Source organism: Schistocerca nitens, chromosome 1 (genome assembly GCF_023898315.1).
Source record: "Schistocerca nitens isolate TAMUIC-IGC-003100 chromosome 1, iqSchNite1.1, whole genome shotgun sequence".
In the NCBI taxonomy this organism is placed as follows: domain Eukaryota; kingdom Metazoa; phylum Arthropoda; class Insecta; order Orthoptera; family Acrididae; genus Schistocerca; species Schistocerca nitens.
In genome coordinates this window covers 156,820,861-156,835,561 of record NC_064614.1, presented here as the reverse complement: position 1 = coordinate 156,835,561, position 14,701 = coordinate 156,820,861, and the positions used below count along the sequence as shown (strand labels likewise).

The window sequence follows — 14,701 nt, the reverse complement described above, 5'->3', positions numbered from 1 at the left end:
TCCCCTTACCCCTCCCCCACCTGCCAGCCACACAGCCTCTCAATGCTGTGCCTATTGGCAGTCTTGTCACGTCTCCATCTAGTCCAGGCACACTCCGCCAGACAGTGCTCTCCTTCCCCCCCCCCCCCCCCCCCATAATTTGGCATCCCTTCTCTTTCCCCTTCCTCACTTCCCTGCCCCCTACAGACTGCTGCTTTCATTTACATGACAGTTGCATTCCAGACCAAGCTGCCGGAGGTGGCAGGCATGTGTGTGTAAGGTGTGCTTGCTTGTGTGAATGAATTTGTGTCTGTTTCCTTTTCTGAAGAAGGCTTTCTCCACAGGGTAATGTGTGTCTTTTTGTTGTGCCTGTCTGCATCCCAGCATGTCATCTTCATGCTGTGTTGAATTAATGAGTGGTTTGTGTAGTCCTACTTTTCCAAGTAAGCTCACGGAACAAAATATGAGCCAAGAGGATACCGGTTTCTTTGTAATGTGGAACTGGTACCAAGCTATCATGTGACCCTCCACTGCTGATGGAAGTCATTGCATGGAAGTGGTGCGTAACTGCCAGTCAGTTTCTTGGAATCAGCGCAGTAAGATGAGTCAATGTGGAGACATATTTGGACATTACTATGACCACACTGTGAATGATGTCCAATTTGTTGCTGTCCAACATAACTACAAGATATAGTGTACCACTTGCAGCTATGTAACACAGCATAAGAATGGAAATGGAAATGAAGTCCCACGCTTCTTGACAGAGTGTAGGGGAACGATGTAGGAGACCTGCACCACACTACTAGGCAAGGTCCTAATGGAGATGGTTTGCTGTTGCCTTCCTCTGACTGTAATGGGGATGATGAATGATGATGAGGAACATGGCACAACAACACCCAATCATCTCAGGGCAGGTGAAAATCCCTGATCCCACCGGGAATCGAACATGGGGCCCCGTTCTTTGGAAGCGAGAACGCTACACTGAGACCACGAGCTGTGGACAGCATAAGAATAGTGACCATAAAAAGATCCTGTTTCACAAGGATTAGTGATGAGTGTCGTACCTTGTCAATAACAATCAGTTTTAAACTCAACAGCAATTGTTACTGCAAAAGACCATTGCTCACAGTGACACATAAAGTTTCTAATCTTCAATGGGTCAAAAAACACAGAAATTAGACATTGTCAGACTGGAGGCTTGTAATGTGGTCCAGTCATGAAATTGTCTCTTTTCAAATAATGCAACGCATCAAGTGCACCGTCGCTAAATGTGACATTTAACCTGCAGTGTGTTGAGGATATAGTTTGAGTCATAGGTGGTTCTATAATGTTATCAGTTTCTGTTTATACCGTGACTTCAATTCACTTATTCAGTTTACCATGAACATGAAACAGCATATTTATATCAACATTCTTGGTCACCAAATGTTGCCCTTTCTTCTTCGTTTTTATGATGAGTATCATGTGGATATTCCTGTCTTCAAGGCTGACAACACCTGTGTTCACAGGTCTGCATACATGCAGTTCTGGTTTGAAAAAAACTGGGACACCCTATCACTCCCTGCCTAGCTTGCTAAATTACCCAATCATAAATCCATAGAAAATGTCACGCACTATTTGGAATGACAGGTGAAACATAGCAGTCAATATCCCCATAATCTGGCAGCTTTATGGGATCTAATTATCAGTGAGTATATCACTACATTGATCTGCCAGAATAATGTGCCTTAAAATGCCTCAGATAATGTCAATAATGCAGCTTTAGAAACGCTCATTAGGTGACCTTAGAAAAAATAATATCCTTAATAGTATAGTCATTTTGAATACGTATTAGACATATTGCCACAAAGTGTGTAGTGCTTTGAGAATTTCCATGTAAATTCCAAAACCACTCGTTCTCCTACCATCTCGAACACATGATATTTTAAAAATAAGAGTGAGAGAATGTACATACTGCATGTCACATGTTTGTGTGTGCAGGCTGGAAAGGAGTTATGAGCACAAGGTAGACACAACAGTCGAACGGCATTGACAAGTGTTTGCCGCTCGTGCCACAGAAGCCATATTGGAAGAGCAAGAAGTAATCATGTAGTCATGTAGTATTCTTTGCTGTTTTAGTGCCTGTGATTATTGTTAAAGAAAAATGAAAAATTGATTATAGACATTTAATTGTACTTCATGTGTTGGACTTGCTAGAAGTAAGACATGTTCATAATTATGTGGTTGCAAAAACTATGCCAAAAATGTATTTAATTGAATCTAATGCTAGACGAATCGGTTGACTTGCAAACATTTGAATATTTATGTGAGAAGTGGTGAATTTGTTCTTTGTGAAAGTTGAAATATACCAAGGTTAAACTAAAAGTATTCTGTGAGCAGCCACTTATTTCAAGAGTAGATAGAGATAAAGAGTCTGATAAATTCCGATAATCAGCATTATTCTCTGGAGAAGGAAGTTTTGGAGATCAACGTAGCCGGCAATCCAGATAAGAAGATTGGCTATTCATATCAAATAAGTCAACTGATGTGAGAGAGGTGTGAATTTTGGTTGCAATCCAAAACCACACTGATTCTTATCATCACACAGTGTTATAACATGACGACCAGTGAAAAGGACTCGAAAAAACAGGAGTTTTGAGAGGAAATCAAAGCAGAAGATATGATGTGTTGCCATAGCAACAAGGTATAACAAGACAAGAGAACTTTTTCATGCAGTTGAATTCGGCCTAAAGTTCAAATGGTGAAAAGTAATAAATGCAATAAAAGAGAAGACATAATAAAGATATTATGGTAAAAGAAAAGAGAGAAGCTTCCAATGTATTAGACTAAGAAGAAATAAGATGAGAAAAATTCATCAAAGAAGATCTGGTGTGGGGAGTAAGTGGCTCTCAGCCGCATTGCGAGGACACAGACATGGAAACCAGCCTAAGTCCGATGATGCCAGCACCAGTCACTGATCACTGGTGCTGATTCCACATATGCTTGCTGACGCTGACGCTGAAACTGACATTCGACGCCGCTGGCACCAGTGCTCTTCACCAGCACTGATTATGCATCCGCCCACCAATGCAGCTAGAATTCTATGCTGGGTGAGTGTGAAACAAAAACTTTATTACTCTAGTAAGAAGTGTTACAAAATACTGTGGGGTGAACTTTTACTTTGTAATTGGTATAATTGAAATTAGTATTAAATGCTCACAAGAGCTAAAGTCTATAGAAGCATGGACAGTATATAACAAGTTGGAGAGATGTCAGAACCAGCCATGGCTATACATAAGTATAGAAAAAACTATGATAATTTCACAATGAGTATACATAAGAAGGAGGCATGAGTAATTAAGGAGAATGCAAGCCAGATTGGAGTCAATTATGATGCTTAATTAAGTAAAGTCAGTGTAGCAAATGCTCTGATGCAGTGATGAGGTATAGAGTAGTGAAATGTGATCATTAGGTGTAGACATAGTATCTACTATGAGTTGAATAATATGGGTAGGCATAGTATCTACTGAAGATTACAGAAGCTGAAAAGTAGGGGAGGACTCTGTAAGATTAAATGGTGTATTAAGAAGTGAGTGTGAGGTGTGAAATAGATATATTTTTTCCAGGCAATATTTAATTATAGTGTACATAAAGATGTATGCTAGGGTAATGAACCATGAGGCCTACTCAGGAAGGATAAGGGGACCACACCCAGCATTTATTGAATATAAAAGGCAGATAGGTAGACCTAAGAAAAGGCTGACTTATGCTGTGCACACAGGGGCACCAACAAGGGGATTGACATGTACCACAGGAGAATAGGAATTAAGAAGGGCATACCTACCAAAATGGAAGGAGGAAGTGCACTCATAGGGTCAACCCAGGTGTAAGGTATAGATGCTGATCCTAGGGGAAAAGGACAGTATCGTGACAGAAGTCATACATGTAATAGGAATTATTCTGGTAAGTTTGAATTCTATATTCCACTAGCATTATTATGTTCTATGTGAGTTTACAAGTGACAAGAAGAACACTTTCATTTGCTCAAAGTTCAGTCCAGACTACAAACAGTCCATAATTAATGAGGCTGTTACCTGCTAAAGAAGCAGTACAAAGAATTTGAATAAAGAGTAAAATACTCAAGTGTCATGAACACCTGGAGCTTATGATTGGAAACCCAAAGGTTTAGGCCCCATGACTCCTACATATAAATGAATTGGCTCCAAAGTTTAGCTAAATACTCCCGTTTTATAATCAGATTAAAATGAAAAAAGAAAAGCTAAATAGTAAATAAAAGGGTTATGCACACTTAAAAAAAAAGATGTGGATTTATGGATTGTTATTCTATGTAATACTAATGCACATAATGAGTATGTATAAAATATCGCATGTTCAAGCTGAGGGGTGAGATATGTAGTGCTTCAAGAATTTCCTCATAAATTCCAGAACCACTCATCCTTCTACCATCTTGAACACACGATATTTTAAAAATAAGTGTGAGAGAATGTACATACTGCACGGCACATGTTTGTGTGTGCAGGTTGGAAAGAAGTCAAGAGCACAAGGTAGACATGACGGTTGAATGGCATCGACAAGTGTTTCCCGCTCACACCACGGAAGCCATATTGGAAGAGGAAGAAGTAGTCATGTAGTATTCCTTGCTGTTTTAGTGTCTGTGATTGTTGTTAAAGAAAAATAAACAATGGATTACAGATATTTAATTGTACTTCATGTGTTGGACTTGCTAGAAATAAGACGTGTTCATAATTATGTGGTTGCAAAAACTACGCTAAAAATGTATTTAATCGAATCTAATGCTAGAAGAATTGGTTGACTTGTAATCATTCAAAAATTTTTGTGAGAAGTGGTGAATTTGTTCTTTGTGGAAGTTGAAATATACCAACGTTAAAGTAAAAGTATTCTGCGAGTATCTACTTATTTCAAGAATAGAGAGAGAGAGAGAGAGTCTGATAAACTCCCGTAACCGGAGCAGGAGGTTTTGGAGATCAAAGCAGCCGACTGTCCAGAGAAGATCAGCTGTGTATATCAAGTAAGTCAAGTGATGTGATGAGAGAGGAGTGGATTTTCTTGCAATCCAAAGTCACAATGCTTCTTACCATTCCACAGCATTAGAAGTATGGTGGTCATTTTTGTTAGCACGCACAGCAACATTTCAATAATTTCAACAGGAGTGCAATACATTGTTCTATTTTTAAAATGACAACAAATTATGTACTTTTTTCCAATGGCAGCAACATACACTTTTGAGCAGTACAAGCCACTGATTCTAACACTGGTTATTAATTACATGACTTTAACTATTAAAGGTTTTTTGTTGGTTTATGCTAAATATATGGTTTGACAGGCACACTGTTGCAAATTAACCTTGTGAGGTGCATGTTAAAATGACTGACCATCACTGACAGAATTAAGACTGCTCATTTGTTGATCCCCATGCACATTTATATACAGAATACATGTGGAACAGGAGTCTCTAGAACCAGAAGTTCTAGTAAATTTTGGCATGAAATCGTAAAAGTTATTATATTCAGAAACTTAAAACAGTTGTCTAACAAATGTTACACATCACTGTACTGAGAAAAACATAGGTTGTGCCCCAATAATCATAGCTAGACAATAATTAATAGATTGGAGGTATGAATTAAACAATGCCTTCACTCACAACTTTTTCGTGTTTTATTTGTAATTTGTCCTAATACATGTTCTATTCTTCTCCTGAATGAGGTGAAATGCATATTCCTATTTCAAACAGTATTAAAGAATAGAATTGTTACCAAAGTTATTGTTAGAACAAGAAAAGGAGAGAGAAGAAAGTCTGTTAAGAAATCACAATTTATTGTTTCAGAATAAAAAGAGTCTTGGTTGCAAAATTATGTAATGTCAATGATGTGTTTCACCCTTTTGAGGCATCATCAGACTGTGTAAAAGTAGCTGGATATGAAACCCATCTGTCACATAGCCATATCAAATGGAAAATGGACACAACAGTAACTGTGTCCATTTTCCATTTTATATCGCTATATGATGGATAGGTTTAATATCAAGCAACTTTCACACAATCTGATGATGCCCCAAAGGGGAGAAATGCATTATTGACATTAAATAATTTTGCAACGAAGACTGTTTCTTTTCTGAAGTAATTTTAAACTGGGTGCTGTAGCACCCTGCCACATTGTAATGGAATAATTTTTACATAAAAATATTGATTTGCAAGATGCATTCTACATAATCAGGGCAGCATGTGTAACGTGCTGGGCTGTTTCCTTGTTCATTAATGCCACTTAAAGTTCACGTCACAACTGGATGTACTGGTATTGAAACATTTCCTCGCCCAGTAAATAGCGCGCAGTGTTCCCGACCTACCTTGCTTTGCTTATTCAATATTGTCTTCCCGTTAGGTGCATCCGTCTCACCTAAATCACACTGAAATTAAGAAGCGAGGATCCTAGATTAAGTTTTCCAAAATCAAAAGTCAAGACCATATTCATTGTTGAAAATTTATGTCAACAACAGTGCGATTTATTTGTTATCACTCACACACACAATATTCATGTGACCAGGCCTCTTACACTTAATCGTCGCATTAGGTAGGTCAAAAGTTTCCAGTCTTTAACAATGTCCTCAATTACAATTACCAGAAAATTTAACCAACTTGCTGCACTTTTGCTCCAAGAGAATCTGACCGAGAACTAACTGAGAACTGCACCAGCTTGAACCTTATATAGATGAGCGCTTGAATATTTGACTATTTCTGTTAATATATTATACTTTATAATTTCCCAGGGTTAAAATGATCCTTTCTAATTGGTTTCGAAGTTAACTATTGGGTTTTGTTACTTAAATAACATGAGTGAGCTGTAACAATTTACATATGCAGAACTAACTTATGCATCCGCAGTGGGAATTCCCGACTTATAACCATGGCAGCCCTCTTGACCAATAATTTTTACTTTTTCAAATTTACTTAATTCTCAATGAATGCACTTACAAAGTTGAGACTGAAGGCATTTTACGTAGAAAAATAAAGGTAGCAAAAGCATCGAAACAGAGCTCAGAATTATTTAGTAGTTTGGTCACAATTGGCACTGAAAGTCATACAGGCTACAGATTTCAAGTCTTAATATCTATTTAACTAATAGACTTTAGGTTAATTTAAACACTTTGCTGGAATCAGTAAAATTTAGGCTTTCTTTTGGACGCAGTCTTATAGTTGAATTCGATCTATTAGCTCACTCGAATTTTACTTAATATGTATTGCGCAATATACGTCATTGTTCATAACTGTTAATAGGATGCAATTCCAATAAAACTAATTAGCTCATTACTTTCAGAATAGACATTAGAATGTACTGAAATAATAGATTTTACAAGGGGAATTTTATTTAAACTATTTCTGAATTCTGTACTATGAGGCTGAAGGACACAGGATCTGCAGTCGAAATCTGAGTAGTGAAAATGAAAAAAAATAAAAGTTCATTGCTTAACTAAGTTACTGAAGGAGTGTAAAACCAAAACAGGATAGCAGTGGGCAACCCTACTTTGTTACACTTGGAATGATGTAAAAGACCAAAATTTGAGTAAAACCTGGAATAAAATTTTGCATAGGGTGGAAAGTTTTCCGAGTCTAATTGAAAATGACAAACAGAGTGATACATCAAAAATGCTTGGCATGCTAAAAGAACTCAGTTGCTATGAATGTGATGAAGACGATGTTCAAGAAATGCCGAAGTGTCAATGATGCAGATCCAGGCACCAAATCATGCGGGGTAGCAAAACTGTGAACCTCTTCACTGATAATGGTGATACCACCAACATCTCATCAACTAGTGGTGCAAAAAAATGAAGATGAAAATATATCAGCTGCTTCTGAAGCAGTTAGACGTTTAGATACTGCCTTTTGATGGTTTGAAGCTCATGGTGAAAGTGACCAGTATCAGATAACTGTCTTGAAAGAAGTGTGTGCCTTAGCTGCTCATAAGTGGGTAAGCTTCTTTAGTTTGAAAGAATTTAAAAGACAAATAAAATCTATAATATCTGTAAACATAATACAAGGCAAATGGGAAAGCTTCATGTCCAGCCAGTAAAGACATCAGTTTTAAGACTTCCACTGAAAATAGTGCTATACAAACTTACTATAGTCTTCCACACAAGGTAAAAATTATATTATTATTCTCACTTTCTTTGTAAAACAAAAAGTGCAATCTTATTAGATCATTGTTTCTATTCAGTAGCTGAATTCCTAGAACATGTTAAATGCAAGAAAGCTGAAACATGGCAGTGCAGCTCCTGCAAGTCTGAAAGTTCTTTAATGGATAAAGGAAAAATTAATTTATTTGCTGAAATATTGCTGCATTTGTACTTTGTGTGTGTGTGTGTGTGTGTGTGTGTGCACGTGTGTGTGTTGTGAGTGTGTGAGTGTTGAGTGTGTGCGTGTCTGCGAGTGCATGTGCGAGAGAGAGAGAGAGAGAGAGAGAGAGGGTGAGAGTGAACACACAATAATCTGGAAAGAGTTTTTCAATGAATAAATAAATAATAGCAGAAAGAGAGCATTGCATATCTATAATCCACTTTGCTACATCTGGAGAGGCTTCAGTTTCATATGACATGGCTGCAGTAACTAATGGGCTCCATTTCTTGCCAAATTAAGGCTATTATAAAGGCTAGATGCAATGTTACACAGTTTCAATATGATACCTCCTGGAGGTGATTACAATCTGATGCATGAATGCACATGGCTTGAGAGATAGATGGGGATTGCATTGTTGCTAGTTGCAAGTGACAGTCATGGTAAGCACTTACATGTGCTCTGCACTTGAAGAACGTATACTGAAAATTATGTCTCTCCTTTGCTTGTTTAGAATTTGTCATTTACTGCCACCATCGCTTGTGACAACCCACAACAAATGGAATAAAAGTTCACTAAATAACTTGCAACAATCATGCTCAACAAACGCACTGGCTATGACATTCACACCAGAGTGCTGAGAACACTGCTGAATGCTCACTGTTTATTGGAGAATGTGTGATATAGATGTGCAGAACAAGCTGAAACTTGACTGCTGTTGTTCATGACTCCAACTATAATGTTTTATACAATGTGCTTAGTTTTACTTCATGTTTTTTCTTACATTCTTAAAAAAGAACTAGTATCAGAAAAACTTGAATCATGAACTAAATGACACACTCCAGTATTCAGTTAAGTCATTAATTAAGTATATGCATAAGATAACATAATTTCAGAGATGTTAATCATATTTGTAAATAGGGAAGTCATAGCAAAGGCATACTAAATAGTTCTGTAACCTTTTTCAGCTATTTTAACTAACGAAATATTATGTAAGCTAAGTTATTTTTGGAACATATAGCTCATTTGCAACAGTAAATTCTTACCTTAAAGTTTTATAAATTAATATATATCTACTGAAATCATAAAATATCCTTTTTCCTGTCTATCAATACTGCCCCCTCCCCAAAAATCTAGAATCCCAGCTTCACAGTCATAGTGCCAACATCATATACCGGTAGTATCTCACACTGAAATTTATTTGTGCCTTTCTGTGAGTCTGCACAAGTAACAACCAGGATAACATCTTGATGAAAGTTTGTGGCTCGCATTATGGAAAATATATCAAAGCTTGCAAGCAATCACCAAGCTAAATTATCTGTGAGAGTTGGTGGCCACTCAGGTCTCATTATATAGCAAAATGTTAGAAAGTCAGTCTGCTATCAGAACTGTTTCAACTAACATCTTTGTGTTACTCAGTATCTTTCTAAAGTTTTCTAGTTGATATGAACAAAAACTGTGTGTGTTAGTATGACTGTTACAGATGTATTATTGGCTTGTGCCATACTAACTGTCTGTAGAGCAGAGAATTGTGCTTATCTGATTATGTTTCTCTGAAGTGTGATAAGTTGGAGCATGAGTTCTATGATACATGTGTCACCACTGACTAGTCATTAATTGTGTGGGCTAGTCTGGTTTTTGTTTGATAAGTGAATAGAAGAGCTAAGAAGCTGGTCACTGTACAGAAGGTCAATTTAAATTTAATAAATGTGTGAACACATGAAATTAAAAACAGTGATGTTGTGTCTGTGTTGTGACTCGCCGATCTTTCAAAGTGCCACCGCACAGTTATGTGTGTCCTCTACATGTGGCGCTGTCTGCCAGCCATGCATCAGCAGCGCCACCTAAGCGGCCAGCCAGCCAGTGACCACTAGCCTCGGACTCAGTTATGATTTGACTGTTAAAGTGACACACGTCTTACTCTGTTTACTTGACCTGTGACTTTCATGTATTGTGTTGTCCTTGAAATATGTTTGTTCAACTTGAAGTTATAACAGTCTGTTATTGTTTAAAACCATTCAACACCTGAAAAAGTTTTTAGTTTTGAGGTGATAGGCATGTGGTGCTAGCAGAAGAAGAAGCTACAACCACACTAGTCCTTCACATATTGTTTTTGTTAGTCATCTTTTATTCATGTTGATCATTACACCGCCATATGACCTGTAGAAATTGTCCCCTGTTTAGTAATTTTTCATGTGCTTTTTACCATGTGTACAATAACTGAGTCTGATTTGTTTTTAAGAGGTGCACTTACATCATTCTTCACAAACAATCCAACCATAAGAGGTCCTATGATTGACATGATGTTAGCTGCACAGTTGGTTATGCCCATCATAGTTCCAGCAAAATTTGGAGACAGATCGATGTGATTTATCTGGTAGCCTACATAGACACCAGCATTGATGCCAACAGCCACTGTGAGTAGAACAACTGCAGCAGTGGGATCTGACACATGAGTATAGCTCAGCACAACAAGAGCAATTCCAGGACCCCAGTGAGCTGTAAAATATTACATTAATTTGTCAAGTAATGGTAATAAACTTATAAAAATATTTGAAAATTTAATTTATTGAATAAGAAATAAATTTTTCACTATTTATTTGCAATTTATTTTAAAGCTAGATCATTACCAAAAAGTAAAACATTTTTCTGTTACAGAATGCTTAGCTCTATTAGAATAACTGCCAAATGAACCAATATTATTGTGTTCATAAATGATGTTTCACTTTGCTCTTTTAAAGCTTTTATAACTGCATACTGATATGATTCAGAAGTTGTTAAGTAAATAGCATAGTTACCTTCATAGTCACATAATGTTTTGTCAGAATAACAGTCACAGGCTGCCTTCTTCTTTTTATTTTTTATTTTTGTAAAAACTGATATTTATGCAGGTTATCTATATATTTGCTATAAAAAAGTAACCTTTAATTGTTAAAAGGGCAAAAAACTTACAGAAATATATGAACAACACTGAATGGAGTATATCTTCAAGTTTTATTCCTACCTAACACTTTTAGTTCCTGATGTTTCCACAAGGCAGAGCATTAAACTCTACTCTTCCTCCCTAATTCTTAATATAAGGAAAAATAGATGTCAATTTAATGGTAGTTAACTGTTGATTCAGCCAACATAATTACTTTATGCTCTGTAGATTCCAACAATATTAAGTGATGTGGAATCAGCCTATTTACACTAACGAAGGGGCTGTAACTGTTGAGGAAAAAAAATCAGTACACTGTCTTCACAAAACATCACTTCACTGCTAAATAATGGTTGTTCTTAAACAGGTTATATTTAAAATGCTGAATTTTATAGATAAGTAACTACTTTGAAATAAGCTACTGATTTCTGAGCTATAGTAAATAGCTACTGTTGGACTCATTGTCGTAGCATTAGGTTATCCATGGTAATAATAATTGAGCTGTATGACTGTGGATTTAATTATTGAACAAATACAGCAATATGTAATATTATTTATGCCAAGAGACATTTAGGATTTTCACACATCTTCAATTGGTTTAATCTTCATGAATACTACGACTTTGCTTATTGCAGTTTGAACATTGCAGCTGCCTTTGTTCCTGCAATTTGCAGCTCCTTGTTTCACATTTATGTGCATATTACAAAGTTTTAGCTTCAGTGATGCACAGGTGCAGTGCAGCATTCACCATGTGATGAATGGTGTACTGCGTCAGTAAATCAGTGAATCTAAAAGGTAGTTAGTTACATGTAGAATAAGGAACTGTCAGGAAAATTTTGTAGGAAATAATTCATAATTATTATACTACTCATGAAAGGAAGGACAGGTGGAAGCAATTACAAATAACATACCTTCGGAATAACTATCAGAGGTTAGAAAAGACTTAGAAAGTTAAAATTAACAAAGCGTGTACACACACACACACACACACACACACACACACAGAGAGAGAGAGAGTCAGTTTGTGAATTTAACTATTTGACAGACAAAAACATAACTATTTTTATTGTACTGTACCGATGGAATTGAAGAGCTTCCTGAGTGTTCCTAAGGATAGACACTTCTTCCGTTCCAAGACATAAGATACCCCACTAAACACAAAGCTGAGTCCCCACATCACAAGATATGGCAGAGCTGACAGCAAACTGTTCTGAAAAGATTTTTCATGATAGCACAAGACTCACTTTTGAGAGAAACAGTAATTGTGAAGTTCTCTAGTGATGTGAACTTACTGATCGGATGTTGAAACCCAGTACTCTATCCATATAAGTGGGCATCTGCGTCAATAAAGTCCAGAAGCCCCAGTTTTGTGTGCAGTGAGCTATTATGAGAGATATCATTGGTGGAGAAGTGAATATGGCCTTCCATGGTGTGGGCAGTTTCTGTAAGCACATCAGAAATTTACAATATTATGCAATATTATGCTGAATGTGAGATCTCCATTCTGTTGTGATTCTGTTTCTACTGCTGCAGTAGAGAGTCTGAAAACAATAGCAAACAGATAAAAATCACCTGGACACAAATAAACAACAAAGGCTACTATGAAAATAAGAGTGAAACAATATTAGAAGTAGTGATGTAAAGGGTAATGAATATTAAATAAAAAATAAAAGCAAATAAGAAACATGAAATCTGTGGAGAAATAGAACTAAGATACTGAAAGAAGGAAAAATCTGTGTTATTTCTTTATTTCTTTATCATTTCAACAGATTTTTCAGAAATTAAAATATCATTTATTACTTTTTTGTGGCTATGTACCTGAAGGAACTATGTGCAAACTAATGCATCTAAATCATAGTTTTTTGTATGTTCATTGTTTCTCTGCCAACTCCACTTGCAAATTTTGCAGTGGCATCTACATTGTTTTCATTGATCAGTACTGTTGCATTTACCACACCATATTCCCAACCTAAACTGGATCCACTAGCACCTTTCTACAACTTGTCTGTTATTTTACGTTTATTGGAAACACCATGAACAATGTACTTCTGTTTAGTCACCTTTGTGAAGAACACAATAACAGCATGCTTGATTAAATGAACATTATACACAAACATGAAAAATATGCAAACAGACAGAGGGACTGGCCAGTACATACCTTAGCTCAGTACAGCTGACATCTATAAAAAAAATCCAACAAAAATAAATAATAAACATAGCTTTTAGAAACTTATTCTTCATCAGGGAGGAGAGAACTGGGAAGAAATAGAAAGAAAGTTGATCTATGCCACTCAGAATATGTATTATGAGGTAACAAAGGGTAAGTAAGCAAAGACGAAATAAAGTGTCAAAGGGAAATCAAAGATAGTACATCATAAGTACTGTGCTAGTTTCAAAGCAAAGATAGCTGAATAATGCTAAGTAAGAAGAGAAAGATATCGATGTAAATGGACATACAGTGACCACATGTCAGTTGATAAATGGTGTGTTGGTTCGTATGTGGCCCTGCCTTAAATGATATATGTTTTGCCAGTGGTGGGCTGGAGTAGCTGGTTATGGGGGGATGCAGGTGGCAGGTTTTGCAGTGGTGTCAGTTACAGTGGTAGGAACCTGCAGTTAGGGAAGGTGGTTTGGGAATGTCATAAGATTCGACAAGGATGTGGTCAGGCTGGTCCTCTTTATGGAATTTTGGTAATAGGTAGAAGGTACAGGTGTGTGGTTCAGGTGCAGTTAGTAGATCTGTTGAGGCAGTTGTCAGGCCTTGTGAGAGGTGTAAGGTTTTTAGGATTTTCTCTGTCTCAACCTACATCTACATCCATACTCTGCAAGCCACCTGATGGTGTGTGGCGGAGGGTACTTTGAGTACCTCTATCGGTTCTCCCTTCTATTACAGTCTCGTATTGTTCGTGGAAAGAAAGATTGTTGGTATGCCTCTGTGTGGGCTCTAATCTCTCTGATTTTATCCTCATGGTCTCTTCGCAAGATATACATAGGAGGGAGCAATATACTGCTTGACTCCTTGGTGAAGGTATGTTCTCGAAACTTCAAGAAAAGCCCATATCGAGCTACTGAGTGTCTCTCTTGGAGAGTCTTCCACTGGAGTTTATCTATAATCTCCATAATGCTTTTGCAATTACTAAATGATCCTGTAACGAAGCACGCTGCTCTCCGTTGGATCTTCTCTATCTCTTCTATCAACCCTATCTGGTACGGATCCCACACCGGTGAGCAGTATTCAAGCAATGGGCAAACAAGTGTACTGTAACCTAATTCCTTTGTTTTCGGATTTTATTTCCTTATGATTCTTCCAATGAATCTCAGTCTGGTATCTGCTTTACCGACGATTAATTTTATATGGTCATTCCATTTTAAATCACTCCTAATGCTTACTTCCAGATAATTTATGGAATTAACTGGTTCTAGTTGCTGACCTAGATGGAGGGAATGAGGTCTCGTGG

At 37.0% G+C, this 14,701-nt stretch overlaps 1 protein-coding gene across 1 annotated transcript in view; it reads right to left on the bottom strand.

Moving 5' to 3' along the window:
* The window catches only part of LOC126243944 (putative inorganic phosphate cotransporter), a 178,533-nt gene that overhangs the window by 27,302 nt on the left and 136,530 nt on the right, over positions 1-14,701 (bottom strand). Inside the window, exons 6-8 of the mRNA XM_049948200.1 lie at positions 12,536-12,685; positions 12,321-12,453; positions 10,578-10,822 (exon numbers count right to left, since the gene is read on the bottom strand). Coding sequence (XP_049804157.1) covers positions 10,578-10,822; positions 12,321-12,453; positions 12,536-12,685 — 528 coding nt within the window. The remainder of the gene's footprint in view (positions 1-10,577; positions 10,823-12,320; positions 12,454-12,535; positions 12,686-14,701) is intronic.